This window comes from Octodon degus, unplaced genomic scaffold (assembly GCF_000260255.1).
Source record: "Octodon degus isolate 3935 unplaced genomic scaffold, OctDeg1.0 scaffold00114, whole genome shotgun sequence".
Lineage (NCBI taxonomy): Eukaryota > Metazoa > Chordata > Mammalia > Rodentia > Octodontidae > Octodon > Octodon degus.
In genome coordinates, this window is record NW_004524690.1 from 5,723,869 (window position 1) to 5,746,241 (window position 22,373).

The 22,373-nt window shown below is 36.3% G+C and overlaps 2 protein-coding genes across 2 annotated transcripts in view; one reads left to right on the forward strand and one right to left on the reverse strand.

The window, feature by feature from the left end:
- Positions 1 to 9,064, forward strand: part of Primpol (primase and DNA directed polymerase) — a 26,402-nt gene extending 17,338 nt beyond the window's left edge. The window contains exons 6-10 of the mRNA XM_023699682.1: positions 3,356 to 3,445; positions 3,523 to 3,631; positions 6,212 to 6,294; positions 6,374 to 6,420; positions 8,825 to 9,064. Of these exons, the coding sequence (XP_023555450.1) occupies positions 3,356 to 3,445; positions 3,523 to 3,631; positions 6,212 to 6,294; positions 6,374 to 6,420; positions 8,825 to 9,043 (548 nt within the window). The 3' untranslated portion in view covers positions 9,044 to 9,064. The remainder of the gene's footprint in view (positions 1 to 3,355; positions 3,446 to 3,522; positions 3,632 to 6,211; positions 6,295 to 6,373; positions 6,421 to 8,824) is intronic.
- A 2-nt stretch (positions 9,065 to 9,066) lies between these two features.
- The window catches only part of Cenpu (centromere protein U), a 31,061-nt gene continuing 17,754 nt past the window's right edge, over positions 9,067 to 22,373 (reverse strand). Inside the window, exons 8-13 of the mRNA XM_023699683.1 lie at positions 18,616 to 18,724; positions 12,991 to 13,069; positions 12,728 to 12,775; positions 12,178 to 12,239; positions 11,089 to 11,245; positions 9,067 to 9,710 (exon numbers count right to left, since the gene is read on the reverse strand). Coding sequence (XP_023555451.1) covers positions 9,597 to 9,710; positions 11,089 to 11,245; positions 12,178 to 12,239; positions 12,728 to 12,775; positions 12,991 to 13,069; positions 18,616 to 18,724 — 569 coding nt within the window. The 3' untranslated portion in view covers positions 9,067 to 9,596. The remainder of the gene's footprint in view (positions 9,711 to 11,088; positions 11,246 to 12,177; positions 12,240 to 12,727; positions 12,776 to 12,990; positions 13,070 to 18,615; positions 18,725 to 22,373) is intronic.

Sequence of the window (22,373 nt, forward strand, 5' to 3'; positions counted from 1 at the left end):
AGACAGATTCTTATTATGTAACCCAAACTAGGTATGAACTTAACAATCTTCCTGCCTCAGTTTGTAATAGAATTATAGGTATCCATCATCATACCTGTTTGTCTTTTCTTTTCTTTTTTTCTTTTTAATTTATTGGATACAGAGTCTCACTACACAGTTCAGACTCCTCGCAATTTTCCTGTCTTAGCCTCCCAGCTGGAATGGCAGGTGTGTGCCACCATGCCCAATTTCTAGGCCAGCACTGTGTGCCCAGGGCTCTGGAGTCAGCATGGCATGTGGTACCAGGGATCAGACTCTGGGCCTTCCACTTGCCAGGCAGGCACTTAGACTGCTGAGCTATCTCCCAGCCCCATCCTCCTCCTCTTCTTCCTCCTCCTCCTTCTTTATACTAGGATTGGTGATTCTGTGGGAAAACATGGCCTAAAAATGGAATTACTTGGAACTAACTTCCTCTCTATAGTCACGCTACTTTAATTCTAATATTACCTTATATTTTTATGTATTTACCTCTTCAGATTCTCAGATTCTTTACGGATTCTTACATGTGACACATCTCTGGATAAACAAAAGCGAACTGAAAATGTTAACAGTACTAGCAGTTCAGGTAATTTTAAGAAAATAATTTCCTATCAAAGCTTAAGAATATAAACTCCATTTTGCCTTGAAAATCTTAAATTTTAAGTATTCATATTGTGGCTCATTTGAAACTCCTTCTAGGTTTCTACCCAAGATGTAAACAAAATATGTTTATGAAAATACTGTTCACTAATTTTTATTTTATACTATATAAATCAAAAGTAATATATGTTTTTCATATAAACACATCAAAATAAAAAGTACATGTTCTTTTTACACTTATTTCCACAGAGAGGTAACCACTATATAGTTTCCTAATTAACCTGGCCAAGCTTTTCCTGCATTTCCATTAGAGAGCCAGAGAGCTCATTCTTTTGATGGTTGCAGTGTTTTATGGTATGACTTTATTGGAATTTATTTACTCTTATGGTGAAGAATAAGGAAAGGTTGTCTAAAATTTCTTACATAAACTCAGTGTATTTTTTTATTTACATATTTTGGGATATCACTTATATACTATGAAATACTCTATACTCATTAAATTTAGATTTGTAAGATCTGTGTAATGTGGAAGAGAAAAAGTAGGCTCTAAAGTTGTGCGTATGGTATCTTATAAGCCTGCTAAAAATGACATTCACTTATGTGTTAATTTTCCTCTAGTTATTTAACATATATTCCCAGACAAGTAAAATAGGCCTCTTTTTAAGAAAACTACTCACCCTGACTAAGTATATAAGCTGATACATGTGAACTGAGCAACATCTTCAGTTCAACTGAAGATAGCAATGTGTAATAGTGGGGTCATGCTTGGAATGCCTGTCATTCTGGTCTTCTAAATACATACTGTTTGTCATGATGTACCAATTATGGCCAGACTGTATCTCAAGTAATTTTTTTTTTAAAGAGTTCCATCTTATGCCTAAGATGTTTAATATACAGACAGATAGTGAGGTTAAACTATCATATGTTATAGGGCAATAATAAGCTTCTCTTCTGGAGTGTTAACAACCTAAGTTTGTAGACCAAAAATTAGAGAAAAAGAAGGGCTGCAAGGACAGCCAACATATTGGCCCTAGCCTTTCAAGGTCAGTGAGGACTCGGGACATAGGAGAACCTGTACAGTAACATCATGTAACTCAGTTGTACCCCACATTTTCTAATCAAGGAGATTATGGGACCACAGAGGAATGTGATCAATGATGTGGTGTGTACCTAAAGAGAGTCACATGGAGAGAAAACATTCTCTCAGGCTTTCTCAGAGAGCAAATTCGTCAAGCAATGGCTATGACTCATCCACATGGCTGACACTGACAAAGGATCTACAGAGTGCGGTACAGGGTTTCGGGATAAGTCCTGAGGGGACTTGACTGACCATGTCAGATACAAAAGTTTCATTTTTTGTTATATAGGTCTTGCTTTATCTTGGTCATAACCATCCAGCAGAAAAGTGTAGAAATGAGGTATAAAGAGGGAAGCCATGTTAATATGCTGAGCTGTGGAAGGCTCAAGTCATCAGATTTGGACATTGCCAGTCCTGTGGATAACCCACTACTATTGTGGAATACTGGACTATATTGGAATATTTTGCTGAATTCATGTACCTACAATATTTGGATGGCAATGGAATACCCATCTCTGACAAAACTGAACAAAAATAGGTGATATAAATGAAGGAAAATTTTGTATTTGTATATGCAAAATAGTTAGGATAGATATATAGCTACTTTCTCCTAATTCAATAAGAAGAAAGATCTGTACTATTGGTGTTTGGACAGGATATCATGTCTGCATCTTGTGCTATGAATGACTACTACAAAGACAACAATATGCAATGCATTAATTGTTATAACTCTCCTACCAACCTGTTTTGAAGCTGTCATATTGCAATTTCTTTCTCAATAAAATTAATTTAAAAAAAGAAAACTAGATTTTTTTGTCTTTGTAAGTTGAATGAGACTATCAATAGGTCATCCTAAATTGGTATAGCACATGGTTAAATACACAGTTGCCAGAGCTTTACAGGTAGAGGCTACAGAGAATGGGCCACAGTGAACAGGGTTTAATGCTCTGTAGGCAGCACAGTACCTCTGGGCACCTGAGAAAGGGCCAGGAGTGGACAAGGAAGCATGGGCATGCTCTGAATTGGGTGTTGCCAAGCCGCTCTTTGATTGGTTATCATCTTAATAAATCTTGTATACACAGAGGCACACTAGGAAACTCAAGCTGTTGTTGGTAAAACAGTAACGGGTACTTCTGGTAGCCAGGAGGGGAATGATGTTTGCTTATTCTTATGATTTGGAAAATGTAATTCAGATACAATTACAGAAGGGTCTTGTTTTTTTGAACTCCTCATGACTAGAATAGACTTATTTAAGGTTGAAGTTCTGCTAAGTCATGTGTGCCCAGCAGCAGACCACTAAGGCTGTAGTACAAGAGCCAGCCCAGCTCACGGCAATTCAGGAGCACCCTGGTAGAAGCAGGCCCTGCAGCTTCAGGGTCTGGGTGGCTGCTTCTCCCTTTGTCAGAGTGAAGAAAGTGCTTAAAATGATCTCAGGGGAGTTTAATAAAAATGACTCAATGTATGGCCTAATTGAGATTGGAATTTTACCTGCTTCCTTGCTGAGTGGCAGGAACTCAGGAGCTAAGACAAATTTGCAAAAGAGTAAAGGGGGGAAAGCCAAGGAATTGCAAAAGCCCTAACTGAATAATTGTCAATTTAGTAAAAATTTAACTTTTAATCTTTTAGCTAATTTTGCCTATAAATAATTATTTATTGCAGTAGAAACCATTGAAGGCTTTCAGTGTTCACCCTATCCTGAAGTTGATCGTTTTGTTCTTTCTTTGGTGACTACAAATGACATTAAAGGAGGTAAATCTAACCTTATTCTTTATTAACTCTTATATGGTAGAAGAATAGTACTGTTAGAAACAATTTTTGCATTTTAGGAATTCGGCGTTGGAACTACTTTTTCCCAGAAGAATTACTGGTTTATGATATTTGTAAATATCGATGGTGTCAAAACATTGGGAGAGCACACAAGAGTAATAATATCATGTAAGTAATATCGTTTATCGATCAGTTGTTTGTATTTTATCAATATTACATTCTATGTGTTGAAAACTTTTTAAGAAAATTGAGAATAGAAAAAATTTGAGAATAAGTTGTAAATTTGTTTTAGTAAATGTTTTCTAATATTTAATTTGATTTTAGTTATTACATGGCTTATACCATTTAACACCTGTATTTGTATTTTATTTGATAAAATGATCTCTTAGTAGAACTTTGAGGTAAGGCAGAGGAGCCTAAAACACAGCCAGCTCAAATGGGAAGGCCCACCTAGGTGCCTCATCTTTTCACCAGTGACTGGTCACTGATGCCTCTAGACCTGATGTCTTCACTGAAATTGGGTAGATCTGAGCAAGAAGCAAACTCATAAATTAGGATTATAGTGATGTTAACTGGTTGAAAACAAAACATATTGTAGAAAGGAACAGGGATTTATTGTATGCCTGCTTTATACATAAGACCCTGTTTTCAGAATTTTTCTATCTGGTACAAGGAAAGGAAGTAAAGCCAAAATTAGAATTTTAAATATGAGAATAGGATTACAATAAGGGTAAAAAGTCCAGTAGTTAGCAGTTATGAGAAATTTTGTTATATTTAATGTTAAAGCTGAAATTGTGGTACAACCACACCTAGGCAGAATATGTGCTAGACATTAGGAAATGATTTTTCTGGGAAGCTAGAAAACATGTTAGGTGGGATAGTTCAGCATTGCTCTTGATACACTTAGATTAATTCCATTTTAAAAAGACAGCTGTATGCTCAGTATACATAAGTGTAACAATAGCAGCAGCAACAATAAGAAACCCACAATCTAGACAACTCACATTATCATTTAGGTGTATGTTTTTAGCTTTTTTTCAATGCATACATACTTTCCAAAACATCATTATTGTACAATAATCATACCAAGTTTTCTAATAATATTCTGCCTTTTAACTTTGAAATGTACAATATATGAAAAATAAATATGTAACAAGTAAATATTTATACATTCTAAAAACTAAAATGGCAACCTCTCTTGTCACCCACCTTTAGAAGGATTTTTTTTTTTTTTTTGGCTGGCTCAAGCTGCCTTAAGGGCGGGTCTGGTGCAGCATGCGGTGCCTGGGATCAGACCACATTCCCCTGTGCCTGACTGAGTTTTAGACAACTGACCTAACATACAAGCCTCTCACCTTTAGAAACAGAACCAAAGCCAAGTATAGAGATCCATACATATAATCCCAGCAGTCTGGAGGCTGAGGCAGGAAGATCACAAATCTAAGCCTAGTCTAAGTAACTTAATGTAGTGAGACAGTGTCTCAAAATTTTTAAAAATGTAATAAGGATTGGGGATGTAGCTCAATGTGGAAACCCTGGGTTCAAGAATCTTATTGTTAGGCCAGGTGTGGTGGTGTATACCTGTAATATAATCCCAGCACTCAGGAGACTGAGGCAGGAGGATCATTGTGAGTTTGAGACCAGCCTGGGCTACAAAGTGAGCTCAAGGCTAGCCTGAGTTACATAGTGAGACCCTATCTCAGTAATACAAAAAAAGAAAACACAACCAATCTTACTATTGGTAGTTACTAGTTTTTTTGTTACTCATTCTGCTTGAGTTTCATTGAGTACTTTATCAAATTTTCAGTTACTGACAAATGTGGAGAATACTAAGGTTTTATTATATGCTGTACTTATTTTCTAATATTTGTATCTGCTTTTTTTGTTTAATCTTACAATAATTTGTCTTCAGATTTTGGCTTTAAGTTTTCACTGTTTGTTACTTCCTGTCTTTTATTTCATTAAGGTTTATTCTGTTGCTCATTTTCCAAGTTATTTAATTCATTCATCTTTAGCCCATTCTTTTGTAACATGAACTCTACAGATCACTTGAGCAACATTTAACATAATTTAATAGATATTATTTTTACATTCATATAATTTGACTTCCATAAATATTAAGTCACTATTTAGAAATTTTTAAATTTCCAAATTATGGGTTTCTATTAGCTATCTTTTTACTCGTAAAATTTTCCTTGTGGTCAGAGAATATGTTACCCATAAAAATTGCTAATTTTGAATTTTAAATAGTTCACTTTATATAGTCAATTTTTCTTACTGGTTTACAAAGAGCTGCTTCATATGTATATAGAACAGATTTCATTATTGGCTTTTATGTTGCTTCATTCATATTATCTGCACTCTTGAACTTTTTTGTGGTTGACTTATGAATTACCAATAAAATGTTTCTTAAAATCTTGATTTATGCTAATTATTTTTGCAGGCGGATTAGTTTATCCTTATAGATCCCACTTTTGCTTACATGACTTGACACTGTATTGTCTGGTGATTACAAGTTGAAAATTGTTTTTTTCTGGGGAGGGGTTAAGTGGGAGACTTGTGCCAGTAGCTTTTTGCCTGAAAGTCCATTTTGTGTGCTCTTTCTAGCAAGTAGTTTTCTTTTGATTAGTGTATATCTACTTTTGTCCTTTTATTTTTTAATTTTTCTCTATCTTTATGGCTTGTAAATAGTATATAACTGAATTTTTTTCCTAGTCTGTATGGACTTTTTTTGTTTTTAACTTGAAGGATTCTTGTTGATCTGAAACATGAAGTTTGGTATCAAAAATGTCATGATCCTGTTTGTAAAGCCGAAAACTTCAAGTCTGACTGTGAGTTACAAATTCATACACTTACCACTAACTAAAAATTGGATATCTGTATAATACAGTTTTATATCTTGTCATTCAGGTTTTCCATTACCTGCTGAAGTAAGTCTCCTGTTTCTTTTCAAAGAGGTCAGTGCAGCTTTTTATCTTTGTCATGACTGGTTAGTTCGTGGTGCAGCATGTATGTAAGCTATGAATTACTTATGAAGTATAACGAAGTGCCTGACTTTGTGTTTGTTTAAACAACTGTCTCTAGGATGAACTTCTAGAATTGTGTCAGTGTTTTAATTTTGGTAGATATTACCCTATTACCAAACTAACACTTAACTCTTCTTTGAGAAACTTTTATTTATCTAAACTAAGCACTGAAAAATATAAACTACATGTAAAGCACAAAAGGAGAAAAATCTTCCCCATTTATAATTCAATGAAACTGGTATGTTTTAGCAAAGATCTTCCAGAATTTATATCTATATATGTTTATAGTTTTTAGAAGTCACATAAGATTTTTCCACATAAGGTATCACAAATATCTTCAGTAGTAACTATTACCAAACTCCCCTCCATAAAAATGACAGGATAGTAATTTCCGGGTAGTGGAGCGCACTCTTGCTGTCCACTTTCGCCAGCACTGCTGTTTTCTTTGTGGTCTCTACCAAACTGGTATGTAGATGGGTTTTCACTGTTTTAATTGCATTTCTTAAAAAAGTTGAACTATTTCCAGTATGTTTGTATTTCTGTTATGAATTGCCATGCTACACTTTGTCCATTTCTGTGTGATATCTGATTAGTATTTTGCAATAATATTTTGAGTCTGTCATACTGAACTGTTTTTAAGACTAATTTTTGTTACATACATAAACATCTTTTATAGTATTTTAAGTTACCAGCTGCAAGCTGAATGCTTGCAGTTTCTATTGTAGACAACTCACTTACTATATTCACCTCAAATTTAGAAACAACTCCTGAAAAAAAAAAAAAAAAAAAAAAACCAAAGTGGGATAGAAATGAATGACCCTTTTGTATCTGTATACTCAAAATAGTTAGGATAGATGTACAGCTCCATTCTCTTAATTCAATGAATAGAGGTTATAACAGTGTGAGACAGGCTATCATGTCTGCATCTTGTACAGTGAATAACCACTAAGACAACAACATGCAATGTATTAATTATTGAAAATGTGCCAGTAATCAGTTGTGAAACTGTCTCATTGATATTTGTTTCTCAATACAATTATTAAAAAGAAAAAAAATACATCCAGCTTTAAAATGGTGGAAAACTCTTTCTTAATGAGTAGAACATAAAATAACTGATAGATTCACTGAAAGCTACTAGGTTAAAAAGTGTTGAGAGATAACTAAGAACACAGTAAAATTCTAAAAATTACTTGTCTCTTAAAAGAAGAAATGTGTCATCACTGGTTAGTGTTATTGTGATGATTCTGGGTTTGGTGGATTTGCTGTTTTGGGGGGCAGGCTTGCCATCTAGTTCAGGTTGGCAATGAGCTCACAGCAGTTCTCCTGCCTCAGCCTACCAAGCATTGGGATTTTAGGCATGTGCTATCTCCCTGCTCAGATGTTAGTGCCTTTCTAAACGTTATATTCTCTGTGTATTGAGTATTACCTCAAAAGTGCCAACTTGAAAGTATACTCAGTGAAGAGAAACTTATTTAAAATTGTAAATTGAATGAACAGTGAATGTACATAACACTTATTTTTAACTGAAAATTTTGTCATTTGTTTCATCTTTTTAAAATATTTTAAACTAAAGTATCAGTTACCATTATTTATTACTTTTTCTATTGCATTGATCATCTTGATTAAAAACTTGACTTGAAAAGATGCAAAAGTATTACCTGAGAATAAAGAACTCTGGTTTGTCCTCTACCTGGATTTGATATGTTAACACCTGGCCACATTTGTTTGCTTTCATGATGCACACACAGGAAGTGGCATTTTTGGTTTATTTCTTGGGAATAAGTTGTTTACATAACTTTTTATCTCAGTAATTAAGCATGTAGCTGAAGAATAAAGACATTGTTAAATAAGAATGGTAAAATTATTAAATTTAAGTTATTACATTTGGGGTATTTAAATTGTCTAATGTACAATCCAGTCATATTTTGAAAATTGTAGCAAAACAGTTCTTGGTAACAATATTTCTAATCCATGTCTATAATTTTAAAAATACTTTATACAGTAGAGGGAAAGGTTGGTTGTCAGGATAGCAAAGGTATTTTCCAATGATTCCAGTTAGAGTACTCGTCAAAACGTGAAGTTTATTTTGTTCTAACTCCGTAAGAACCACAGGCAATTTAAAGAGTGAGCTATAAAGTAGCAACCTTGGAGCTAGTATACACACCCCCATAGTGACTACCTGGCAGACTGTATGTCTCTAGCACCTTTATTTTATTCTGCTGAAGAACTGGTCATTACTTTACGCCTTAATTCAATATACTTCACAGGTTCTAACTAATCTATTTTTCCTGTCCCACTACCTATCCCTCCACCACCCTTCCCCAATGAAAAAAAGGAAGAAGAGTTTACAGCAGATGAAACTCGCAACAGTGAAGTCAAGAGTACAGGTGCCTCTTCTGAGCCTAACTGGGATAACAGCATTGATGACACATACTTCTTGGAAGCCACTGAGGATGCTGAATTAGCTGAAGTAGCAGAGAACCATCTTCTCAGTTACAGCAGTGCAGGGAATGAAATTCCTGATGAACTCATTATAGAAGTACTGCGAGAGTAGCTCAGTATCGACAGCACTTTAGGAAACAGGATATAATTTGCCTCAAATCTATGAGATTTGGTAACAGAAATTATATTAGGGCTGGGGTATGGCTCAGTGGTAGAGCACCTACGTAGTGTATACAAAGCCTGGTTCAGTCCCCAGCACCACCATACATACACAAATTAAATTATTATTAAACCAGTCTATAGCAACTAAGTTTTACCACTTTGTTTTTTCACCTAAATATACTAGCTTTATTGAAAGTTGGCATTAGTGTACTTAAATTCAATAGAAACCTTATTATAAGTTTACAAGTTTATTTCTGAGGCTGATTAGGATATCAACATGTTAGTATTTATTAAGACACTAATCAGAAAAGACAGCCTACAATGTTATTAAGACCATCAAACTGGTACAGTTTAATTTGAATATCAAGGTAATACTAAATCTGGTGACTGAGCCATACTTATTTTTGAGAAAGATTTTTTATTTACAGAAGTTAAGTTTCAGAAAGTAATGGATAATAGCCTGAGACATCTTCATGTGGGCACATTTCAGTAGATAGCTTTTCTCATTTCTGGTCAAGGAGCTTCTCTAGTTGATGGTTAATATTTTGAAAATGATATTCAGCTCCCAAAAGGGTTCTTGCTTTAAATAACAGAGCTGGAAGGCTGGATGAATCATACTGTTGATGAAAGAAAATTATTCAGATTCACAAATAGCAACATCTCATTGTATACCTTAAGCTTATGACTGATGCTAATTTTGTTAGCACTTTCTGTTACTACTGTTTTCACTTTTTTTTTTTTTTTTTGCGGAACCGGGGATTGAACTCAGTATTTTCACTTTTGAATTATTAAGAAAGCTGGTTTAATTTCCTTTGGACATAATTAATAATATAAAGCTTGCACTGACTCCTTATTCCAGAAAACTAGATGGCTCAAAAACATTGGCATGTGAGTTATTTAAAGCAGAAGATCATGCTTAGGACAGGTCGAGACTTGGTTTGGGCAAATGTGCTAGTGCTATGTGGGGTCTGCTTGATCTCATGGCTATTTTAAAACAAAAAATTGCCAGTCATGTTTACTGTTACTCCAATGACTGACAAAATGAAAACACTTGGTTTATGAAAGTTCATCATAAAAATTCCCAGGTCTATCATCTAGAAAAAGTATTGGAGGGTCAAGGTTGCCAATTCAAATGTTCTTAGTGATTAAAAATAAACCAAGCTGGGGAGATAAATCAGCGTTCTTAAGTGCCTGCCTGGCAAATGCAAGGTCCGGGGTTGAATCCCCAGTACCACATGCCATTCTGGCTCTGGAACTCTGGGCACACTCTGCCGGCCCTGAAACCGGGCTTAGTGGCACACGCCTATGATCCCAGTGCTGGGGAGGCTGAAACAGGAGGATCTCTATGCGTCTGAGCTGCGTAGTAAAACCTTGTGCCAAATAAAGAAAGAAAAGAAATTTTTAAATAACACAAACCCAATATAGACTAGGACACAGGTCTAACTCATGATTTTGAAAGAATTAACAAAAACAAGCTTTTCTATTCCAAACTGTACCTAAAGGTGATTAAATTCCTTTTATAGAATTTTATCATATTTGGTAGTTTGCTGTTGAATACCATGTTTTCAAGGCAATTTTTTAAGTAATGAAAATTGAGAAGACTAGGACTACCCCCATATGATAATAAAATTTCTTCATTTGAACATGTCTGGGTGATCTATAGTGATGAAAATTATAACAAAGCAGAGCATGGTTGTTCAGCTGATTTGTACATAAGAGTGTACACTTCCCTTATATACCCATGGGTACGTACTGTTCCTTGAACAGATAGGATTCAGTTAGCTGAAGTATAAATGCCTTTTTAAAAAAATCAGTGATTCTGGATTTTTTCCACTCCTCTAGCCTTAAGTAACTAGAAAAGGTGATTAAACAGTAAAATTTCAGTGATTTAATAGTGATGATTATTCCTTTGTCTTTCGTCAAATCTTCCAGTACTCTAGCATGCACATGTCCTCTACAGTCTGAAGCACAATATAAAGTAAAAATCAAACTTACCACTTCCGTTACATTTGGTTCTTTCTCTTGAACATCTGAATAATCTTGATAAAGCTGTTTTAAATTAGATAAGAAACACATGGCATTCCTAAGAGATGACTTTCTGTCCTTAAGTTCATCATATTTTGTTTGTAGTTGTTTCAGCTGTGGTTCTAACCTAGAATAAAAATTGGTATTTTTTTTCCCCAAAATAAATGAAATTAAGTTCCACAGTGTGTAAGAGTGAGTACATAAGTATACTGAATGAATTATAAAAACCAAGGAGGCACACTAGATGATTTATCTCTATTAAATTATGAGTAATGAGAGTCTAAGTTTCAAAAGTCTGATGAACAAATAGCAGTGAAACCCACAGAATATGCCTTAATGCTAAACCTACCAAATCATGCACATCTTGGAAACTACTGAATGAAATGATAAACTTGGTTACATGTTATAGCTCTCAGGCATTGCTATTCAACAGCAAACTGGACACATTTTCCTCCAAAACTGTCCTTCAAGACAGCTTAGTTGCATAAGTGCCTGCCTGGCAAGTACACAGTCCTGAGTTCAATTCCCAGGACCAAAACAAAAACAAAAAACTGTCCACTTTCCGAGGTCTAATAACAACCAATGGAAAAACTATCACAGGGTCTGGAATAAAAAAATGTGACTTGGTGAACTGTCTCACCTCTTAGTGAAAGTGGCTTAGTTTCTTCACCTATAAAATAAAAGAGCTAACAGATTTTAAGGGCCAACAATAAATGAGAAGCTGCCATATAGAAAAGGGAAGCTGAGGCATTGGGGAAGTAACCTGTCCATGGCTGCACCACCAGAAAGTGGCAGAGCCTGGATTCAAACACAGGCAGTTTGATTTACATCTCTAATGAGACTGTCTGAGGCTAGAACAGAGGAGCTGGGAGGTGGATTAGTGCTGTTATCCTTTGCTGAAAAGTTTGGCAACTAGGCAGCATAACCTGGCTCCACTGAACGTCCAACCTCAAAATGCTGGGGATTTTAATGTGACATACCAGCAAATATCACTCTCCCACATGCCACACTACTGCCCTTTTAGGTAAGTTCTCAAACAGGATTCTGTTACTATCTTACCGAAGCAATTCATCTTGGACTTCAATCAAACGCCGCCTTCTCTTTTCCGTATCAGAAATCATCTAGGTAATACAATAATTGTCTTGTTAAGTTTGTGTGAACCATGTACATTGTTCCTGGTATTAGAAGTGTAGAGAAAAAAGACAGTGGAAGTACACTAGCTGTGGGTCTTTAAATCATTAAGGCTGTGATCCTAATGGAGACTGGGACGCCCACCCTCCTTGTTCTCTGGCCTTGTAGCTCACAATAGTAAGCAGTTTTGTTCTGTCAAATGCTCCTGCCACCATTGCTGCCATGCAACAAGGTCAAAAAATCACAGACAGGAACCTTCAAAACTGAGAGCCAAAATACATTTTTCTTTCAAGTTTATCTTGGGTATTTCTTTGGTGATAGAAGGTTGACTGAGACATCCCCGTTGCTTAACTTGTATTAATATTATCTAATCAAAATATCAACCTAAGAAAAACTTTATAACTCTAAAGGTTATAAAACCCAAAGTCAAATATGTTAGCACTGTGCAACTGTATGATTTTAATCAACTACTGTTTACCTTTGCATTCTTCCTTTTCAGATTTTTCAACATCTGGACTTCTTTGAGCTACACAAAACAAAAAATAAATTCATATATTTTCCAAATTCAGTATTAGCTTCACATACACACATTTAGTTTTAAAGCAGCACATGCAATATATGTAGCTCTAATGCCTTTATCACCATATCTCCCGCAAATGCAAGCTGTTCTCAGACAACACTGTGCTGCCTCAGGATTAGTTTCAAAAATGTAGGCTAACACGTTTATTTCATTGGGCTTACCGTTTTGATGAGTTCTTCTCTAATATTACAATAAAATTTGTCGATGGCTTCCATACAAACTTTAGATTCTATTTTTGGTCTGTAAAGGGGTAAACAAACAAAACCCCAAATGAGGTATTATAAAAGATTTTAAAAGATGTATTTGCATAGCACATAAGCACAGTTTGGCACACGGCATTTTAAGTATCTAAGATGGCAATGTTTAGGTTGCAACCCTTACTTAAGCTTAAAATAATACTGAGAACATGGCTCAAACATTTTCTTCCTCAGCCTTTTGGTACCAGCCATCTTAATTCTGATGTTGGCCAAGGCCACAAGTGACACCAATCCCAGTCTTTCCCCACCACCTGAGCCACCTGAGCAGATCTTATTCCCTCCTTGCCTGACAGCAATGGGAAGAATGACTGTGTAACACACCTGAACTAACCAAGGAGTAGGTGGCCACAGTTGGCTGTCCACGTCCTCACAACTAGAAAGCTAACCAAAGGAAAATGGCCATGGGCTCAATCCCAATTTTTTTTTTAAAAAAAGGGAGCCTGATGACAGGACATCCTTGTCTTCTTCCTGGTCTTACTGAGAAGGCTTCTAGTTTCTCATCACTAAGTAAGAAGTTAATTTTATAAACATTTTTATCAAGTTAGAGAAGTTACCCCCATTCCTAATTTTACTAAGGTGTATTTATCATTAATGGGTATCGAATTTTGTCAAATGTTTTTCCTGTGTCTATGATTATGATCACTTTTTTCTTCCACAGCCTCTCAATGTGATTATTTTCTAAACTTGTATTAGGCTTGCATACCTTGGATAAATTCCACTTAGTTGTTCTGTGTAATTCTCTTTTATACATTGTTCAATTCAATCTACTAATATTTTTAAAGAAGTTTTGCATTCATTTTCCTGAGAGACAGTGGTCTGCTGTATTCCTGTGTCTTCAATTTTGTTACTACGATAATGCTGGCCTTAAAGAATGAGTTTCAAGCTATTCCTTCTGTTCTCTATTTTCTGAAATTTTGCAGAGAACTAGTATAGTTTCTTTCTTAAATATTTGGTAGAATTCACCAGTGAACATATCTGGGTCTAATGATTTCTGTTTGTGGAATAGTTAGGTTTTTAGAAACAGATATAGTTTCATACACATAAATCTATTTTTTTTTCCTTTTCTTTTTACTTGTGCCAAATTGTCTTTCAAGGAATTCGTCCATTTCACTGCAATTATCAAACTTGTAGGCATAAAGTTTTTTCAGTATTTCTTTAGTATCCTTTTACTATTCATGCAGTTCACCAATGTATAATAATGTCTCTTTCATTTCTGATATTAAATTGTGCTTTTAGGTTGGCTAGAGGCTTATTTTTATTGATATTTCCAAAGAACCAGCTTTGATGCTGTAGATTTTTTCCTACTGAGTTCTTGTTTTCAATTTCACTCATTTCTACTCTTATTATTATTATTATTATTATTATTATTGTTTACTTGGTACAGGGTCTCACTATGCAGCTTGGACTTGTAGTGAGACTCCTGTTTCAGCCTTCACAGCCCAGGAATTACAGGCATGCGCCTCCAAGCCCAGTTTCAGTGGCTGGCTCCACATGCTCGGGCAGGCCGGCACACCAGGAATCGAACCTGGGTCCTTGAGTTTGCCGAGGCAGGCAATTAGACCGCTGAGCTAGACTTCTGGTTACACTAGAAGTATTTTGCTTTTCCTAGTTCTAAAGTGAAAACTTAGGTGACTGGCACATTGTTTTTGTTGTATCCCTCAAAATTTGATAAGCTCTGTTTTCATTTTCACCTTATGCAAAAATATTTTTAAATTTCTCTTATAATTTCTTCTTTGACCCATATGTTCTTAAGAAGTAGATCATATAATCTCCAAGTGTTTTTAGATCCTCTAGGTATCTTTCTGTTACTGATTTCTAATTTAATTCCATGATGGCCTGAAGGTAGACATATGATTTCCACTTTACATTAGGTAAGGAGTGTTCTATTGAATGTGGTCTGTTTTAGTAAATGTTTTGTAAGATCTTGAGAAGAATGTGCATTCTTAGTCTACATATACTCATTAAGCTTATGCATTTCAGATGTTATTTTTTGCATAAGGGGAGCTGAATCAGTAAAATCTGTGTAAATATTCCAAAATCTAAAACATACTGAAATCCAAAACATATTATAGATTCAATCATTTTGATGTTTGAATTTTTACAGTTTTTTTTAATCTGTCACATTCTTTTTGATTCTTCCTTAGAATTTATTATCTCTTCACCTATATTGCCCATCTTCTCCAAAAAGATATATGAATGATTATAGTGCACATGAAAAGATGTTCCATAATACTAATCATGAGTAAATGAAAACCAAAACTGTACTACTACTTTATACCCATTAAGCTGGTGACTATACAAACAACAAACAAACCCAGAAGGCCAGTGTTGGTGGAAGAACTGAAGAAGATACAAATGACATTCATGCTCATGGATTGGAAGACTTAATGTTAAAATGTCCACCCTACCCAAAACAATCCACAGGTTGAATGAAATCCCTATGAAAATTCCAATGGCAGTTTTTACAGTAATAGAAAAAAGAATCCTAAAACTCATGAATTATCTGAGGATCTCAAATAACCAAACATGATCTTGGAAAAGAAAAACAAAGCTGGAGGCCTAATACTATCCAAACAGGATGGTGCTGGCAAAGACAGATTTGTAAGACCAAAACACAATACTGAACCTAGGAACAAACACATATTTATGATTTTTCCAAGGGTGCCAAAGCTATATATTGGACAATGGTAGTCTCTTCAACGAACTGTGTTGGCAAAAATAAATATATGCAGAAGAATAAAGCTGGGTCTTTATCTTGTATGCACCATATACAAAAGCCAATTCAATATAGGTTAAGTACTGCTATGAAGACCTGAAACTAAAATTCTTACAGTACAACATAGGAGAAAGCTTCAAGACATTGGACTTGGTGATAATTTCTTACATATCAAAAGCAAAGGGAACAAAAGCATATATAGACAAACAGAATTACATCACATTTAAAAACTGCACAAAGGAAACAAGGCAATGAAAAGGCAACTCACAGAAGGGGAGAAAATATTTGTAAAACTATATACCTAACAAAGGGATAATATCCAGAATATATGTAAAACTTCAACATTTCAGCCTCCCCTCAAGAATCCAATTCAAAAATGGAAAAAGAACATGAACAGGTATTTCTTCAATTAAAATATACAAATGACCACCATGAATATGAGAATCACACTAATCATAAAGGAAATGCAAATGAAAGCCACAATACAACTTTATACCTACTGGGATGGCAATTATATATAAAAATCAGAAAATGTTAGCAAAAATGTAGAATTGAGAGTTCTGTGTACTGACAGCAGTAAAGGTAAAGTGGTACAGTTCAGCAAAAAACTGTGGCAGTTCTTCAAAAATATTAACACATTCCCACCAGCATGAACCACTGATTGTACATCCACGACTCTACCTTGGGGCAGCCTGTACCACTGGTGGTACAAATGAACCTAATCACTTTTGGTGGACTTTCTAATTAGTAAAACTAATAAAAAGCCGTCCTAGATGGGACAATCATGAATGTGCCACTGTTGGCTCAAGCTCAGCAGGGAAACTTAAAGATCACAGCCCCATTGTGTACATGTTAAATACAGAATTATATGGCCCCACAATTCCATTCCTGGGTATATGATCACAAGAACTGAAAACAGGGACTATTTGTGCACCGATGTCCACAGTAATGCCCACAGTAGTCAAAAAGTGAGAAGAATTCAAGTGTTCATTGATGGACAAAGAAAATGTGGTATGCGCATGACAGAATACTACTTGCCCCAAAACTAGGAGTAATTCTGATCCAAGCTACAATGTGGATGTGGCCCAAGGAGACTGCTAAAGGCAACAAGTCAGCCACAAAAGGACAAACAATACATGACTCCACTTACATGAGACACCTACAGTGATCAGATTTATACACAGAAAGCAGGACAGTGATCACTGCGGGGGAGGAGGAAATGGAGAACTATTTAATGGGTACAGAGCTTCATCTGTCCAAAATGAGTAAGTTCTAGAGCTGTGCTACACGAGAAGATGCCAAACTAAACATTTAAAAATGCTTCATGGCACACTTTGTTTTTGCCACAGTAAGAGAACACCCCTATATTTCACACCTATCAGAATGGCTAACAAAACTACTCCAAATGAGACTGAATGTAATTTCACTGGTGATGGAAACACAGAATATCCTGGATGACAGCATTCTGCCCCAAAGCCTTCGGGGGAAGCCACAGCAGAGAGATGAGAGCAAGGGGATTAGACTCAGGACAGGAGTGGGTTGACCAAAGTTGGTGGGACACAGGTGTTCAGCACCTGCCAGCACGTTCTATAGCACTACTGAGGGTTTTGCCCTCTGATTGCTCTGGAGCTGCACAGAGCACTGTGCCAGGCCTTCCTGGCTCTTCTCCACAGCTGCCTCAGAATCCCCTGAAAATAAAGTCCAAGATATGATACTGGTGGAGGGGCCTCAAATGTAGGTTATGTGCAGTTCCTTCTAAAAAGCAAGTTCAGCCTTTCTAAATTTTCATGATGCCCCTAGCTGTGGATGGCAGCCTTGTTGCAGGCAGGTGGCAGACAAATCCCCAGAGCACTGTGAGAAGTCCAAACTCAGCCTTGGAGCAGAAGTGAAGAACATTCCTGGTTTAAATGCCAAGTGGCTCAGAGGACTTCTTCCTTTATCCTTGTTTCCTGCTTTTTTCCACCCTGTGGTCACCCAGGCACTGTGGTATAGCCTCTGCCTGCCTGCTTCATGCTGTCATCTCTAGAGCTGCTGGCTCCTTCCTCCTCTGACTCATGACTGCGGTGCTCCTGCTTAGGCCCTTGCTGGCTGCCAGCACCAGGATGGCGCTCTGGGAAAACCAGCAGCTTTCAGGGTGTGGCCGGCTGGTCCCATCCTTCAGCTCACATTGTCAGGCCACCCTTCCAAAAACAACTCTGTGTTGTTTTGTACTTTCAGGATTTACTGTGGGGAGAAGAGGGGAGGAGAGTGGCAGAGAGGGAAAGGAGAGAATACAACTAGGCTGTGATTACCCTGCCTGGAGAAAAACAGGTGGAGACCAGTTGGGGGAAGCTGTTTCCTTTCTCACAGGTCTCTGTCAAATCCCCAGCCTAGAGAATGACTGCCTCCTGGTGCTGCCTCCCTTCCTCTGGAGGGTGTGGAAGTGGAGTGGATGAGCCTTCTGTGGATAAGCAATGAAGACTCCCAGCCCAGGGCTTGTCCAACTCCATCCCTCTCAGGGGAGCTGACTGGGACCAAGAACCTGACAGCCCTGAGGAAAACAAGCTCAACAGCAGAACCAATAACCCTGCAGGAAAACCACTATTTCAAAAGGAAAATACAAGCAAGATCAGTCTATCAGAAACAGGTTAGAATGGATGATCCAATAATTTGAAATTAGTCTAATATATGTATCCTGGGTATTATGGAAATGTAAAATTATCTAAACCATAACAATAACAAAAATATTATATATTAAATACTGTAGGATAAGCAAAAGTGGTGCCTCAAGGGAAATTTATCAGATCCATGAATCACAACATCAGAAGACTTACTTATACTCTAGGAGAGTTTTCTCAACTGCAGACAAAATAATATCCAACTCCATGATGTCACTGGTTTTCTTTCCTTCTAGACACCAAATATGCATACTATCAGAAATATCTAGAATATTAAGAAAGCTCAATTTAATATGTTGATCATTCACAATTTGGTTCTCAGTTAACAGTTCTGGAAGCCTGAAACAAAAACTACTTATGATGGCAACTGCTGAAAATCCTACGGGAGCTGTATTCAGTCCCCAAACGTCTACCTTTACTGTCACAAACTGCTGCCAAAGCATCGGGACTCCTGAATACCGTGCTGTGCCTTATTCATCTGTTGTTATCTGACACAACTGGTGATAAGTCCCCATCATCACTGTATTTGCTAAATAACTGTCCAAAAAACGGGTCATGTATAAATGCACTAAGAATATTCAGTGCATTAATTTGAAAAGCTGTACTAATATATAATAACACTATATACCAAACAACAGGAGAGCCCAAGCTCACCACATGAAGAAAAAAAAAAAAAAGATTGTGTGCAGCACTCAAGGCACCAGCCACTTTTCACAGCTTCTGCCTGGGAGCAGCCACGGAACGAGCAAAACTGCCCAACCCCGAGCTTAGGGAAATAAAGACAGTGATGACTGCAAATTAGCAGGCAGCAGACTTCTACAGGTGCCAGACAGTAAACATGGTTGGCCTTATGGCCCAGCTATTTAACCTACTATTGAAATTAACTAACTACTATTGAAATGTAGTACAAAAGGATCTAGAATCACACCTAAAAAAGAATCTACCTGTATACCAATAAAAGTTTATTTTCAACAATAGGCAAAAGCCTAACTATCCATAGAGCATATTTTTCTGACTATAATTTCAAACCACTAAGTTTTGTGATAGTTTCCTATGCATTAATAGGTACTCAACGTAGTAGCTGAGCACACTTAATACTGCAAGATCAGACAGGTTTTCTGGTCTAAGTCTCATTTTTTTAAAATCTATAAAAATAGGAAAAAGCATACCATCTATACTTCACAACTGAGGATTGAAAGTGAGAGTGATATTAAACGCTCATTGTGATGACTGGCACACAGCAAACATTCCATTGTTTTAGTTGCTACTGATTTATAAAAACAGATATAATAGGAGCACAAATTGGTACTCTGGTAATGTTTACAGACCAGATCCACAACGCTGCCAACCCCAATTCAGCCACCATCCTCTTGGTTCACAAATCCCTACCTAATTTCAGCGTACAAGGAATCTTAAAGAAACAGATAATATGTAAAAAATAGTCTGGCTTTTAGAAAATAATACCTCCACATGAATTCTTCCTTACACTCTCAAGGCTAATGAAGATTTTTTTTTTAAAGCTCAAGAACCATTATTTACAACTTATTCTTTAACTTAACCTTTTTCATTTTAGCATAACAATCTTTATTATGCTTTATTTTCTATACACAATAACATTTATGTGTGAGAGAAACAAAGATGAATAAAAACGATGCCCATGGGGCGACACTACAGCTTAATGCAAACATTAACAGACACTAAAGTACCTTGAATTGCCCTCCTCAAATATATCCCCTGCCCACCACGTTGGTAATCACCATTCAGAAGTTTGTGGGTACCATAATAACTTTTCTGCTCATGAATATAATCCTAACCAATGTAGTTTTGCATGTTTTTGACCATATTACATTGACATGAAAGTGAATATTCAACTTTTGTATTCTATTCCAGGGCATAAATATACCACAATTATCAATTTTACTGTAACAGGTTTTGCTAACATTTGCTAACATAAATATATGTTTTATGGACGTGTATCAGATTTTCTAGTAAATACGCTCACGGGTGACTACTAGGTTTTCAGTGTTTGCCCATTTTCAACATTATCAGAGGGTGGATGAAATGATTATCAAAGTAATTATATCTCTTTGTGACTATACTGGTTTAAGGATTTCCACTGAGGATAATCTTGTTAAATAGTATGGAACTGAAAAACCAAATATTTACCAGTCTAGTAGGTACAAAAGGGTGTTTCATTATAGCTGCAATTTAGATTTCTGTAATTAGTAATTGATACAGTTTCAGCTGAATGTTCCACATGTATTAACAGCAGAACTCAGTTGGGTGGCAGAACTCAGTGGGGCCTCACAGTCAGTCTACAAGTCATGCGAGGTCACCCGGAGAGGACTGTAGTATCCTGCCCCTTTGCTCCTTGTCTCTTGCTGCCTGGCAGGAGCTGAGCAGTTCCACCTGTCCCGTGCTGCCACCATGATGTATGGCCTTACCACTCACCCAAGGAGCCAACTGACACGAACTGAAACAGGCCAGAACTGTGAGCCAAAATAAACCTTTTCTCTTATACTGTAAGTTGATTATTTTAGATATTTTGTTACAGTAATAGAAAGGTAATGCAGAGCTGGACCCTCTTTAAATTTTTATTTTATTATGTTTACTATTCTGGAAAATCTGCTGTTATCTGCTCATATTTCTATTAGGCTATCATGCGTTTCAGTGTCTTCAGCTCATTTTGCATCCAGCGCCTTCCCTTGTGGTCTGCTGATAAAAGTTCTTAGGTTTAACGAAGTCACACTTACTAAGATTTTTGTGTCTTGTTTAAGAAAACCTCTCAACTCACAGTAATAAATTCATATCTTCTCTAAAAATTCTCCATTTTTACCTTTCATGTTTACATCTTTAATTCATTTAGAACGACTTTTTTTTTTTTTTTTTTTTTAATTTGGAAAGCCGTTTATTACTGAGCTCAGGGCCCCCCAGTCTGCTCTCACGCAGGAGAGGACCGAAAGGCGGCGGCCCAGGAAGCAGGAAGGGGTTTTATACCCTGGAACCACATTGAGTTTGATAAGTAAATTCATTGAATGACCACATTCAGTTTGGTAAAGAAATTCATTGTCTGACACAAAATAATGCTTTCAGAGTGATTGGCACCACAACTCAAACTACATTTCTGGGGCTTTTGTTTCAGTTTCTGGTTAATTTGCACCTGAGTACCTGCAGGCAGCCTTGCATAGCCCGAGGTTATAAGAAGTTAAAGCCCATCTAATTTCCTTTTGAAGTCATCTCTGTAAGCCAACTTTGGTAACAGGAATTGGTGAGGGTTACAGGAATTTTATCTTAGCAAAGAGCAAGAAACAGCCACTAGTTACTAAACAACTTAGAACAGTGGTGAGTATACATTTACAACAGAAAGCACAAGATTTACATTTATAATCTAAAACGTGAGTTGACTCATTACATTCAAGAACGACTTTTTATCTGTGTGCTGTGTCATAGAAGTTGTTTCCTTTCCATAGGGAAGACATGACCAGCAAATACCATTTTATCAAATTTCCACCCACACAGGTTTATCTGATTTATCTTTTGTGTCATTGTTCACAGGCTAGAATTAGCTGTTCCTTAAATGTCTGTTACACACATATACAAAAAAGGAGGATTTTGAGTAGTCTATTTTCATAAAAAATAATCAAATTTAATACTTATGTAAGTATTCTAGATTTTTATTTAAATGTTTTATTAGCCTTGTATTTTTTTAGATATTATGTGTTACAATGTAGAGGTTCTCTTTTTCACCCATTTATTCCCCCCCCCGCCCACTTTAAAATTACTATGAAGTTATTTTCTATACTCTTAGTAACATATCAAATTATAGCTTATGAATTACACAACTGCTTTGGGAAAAACAGTCTCTAAAGTTTGACAGTTTCTTTTAATCATACACCTATCCTATAATTCAACAA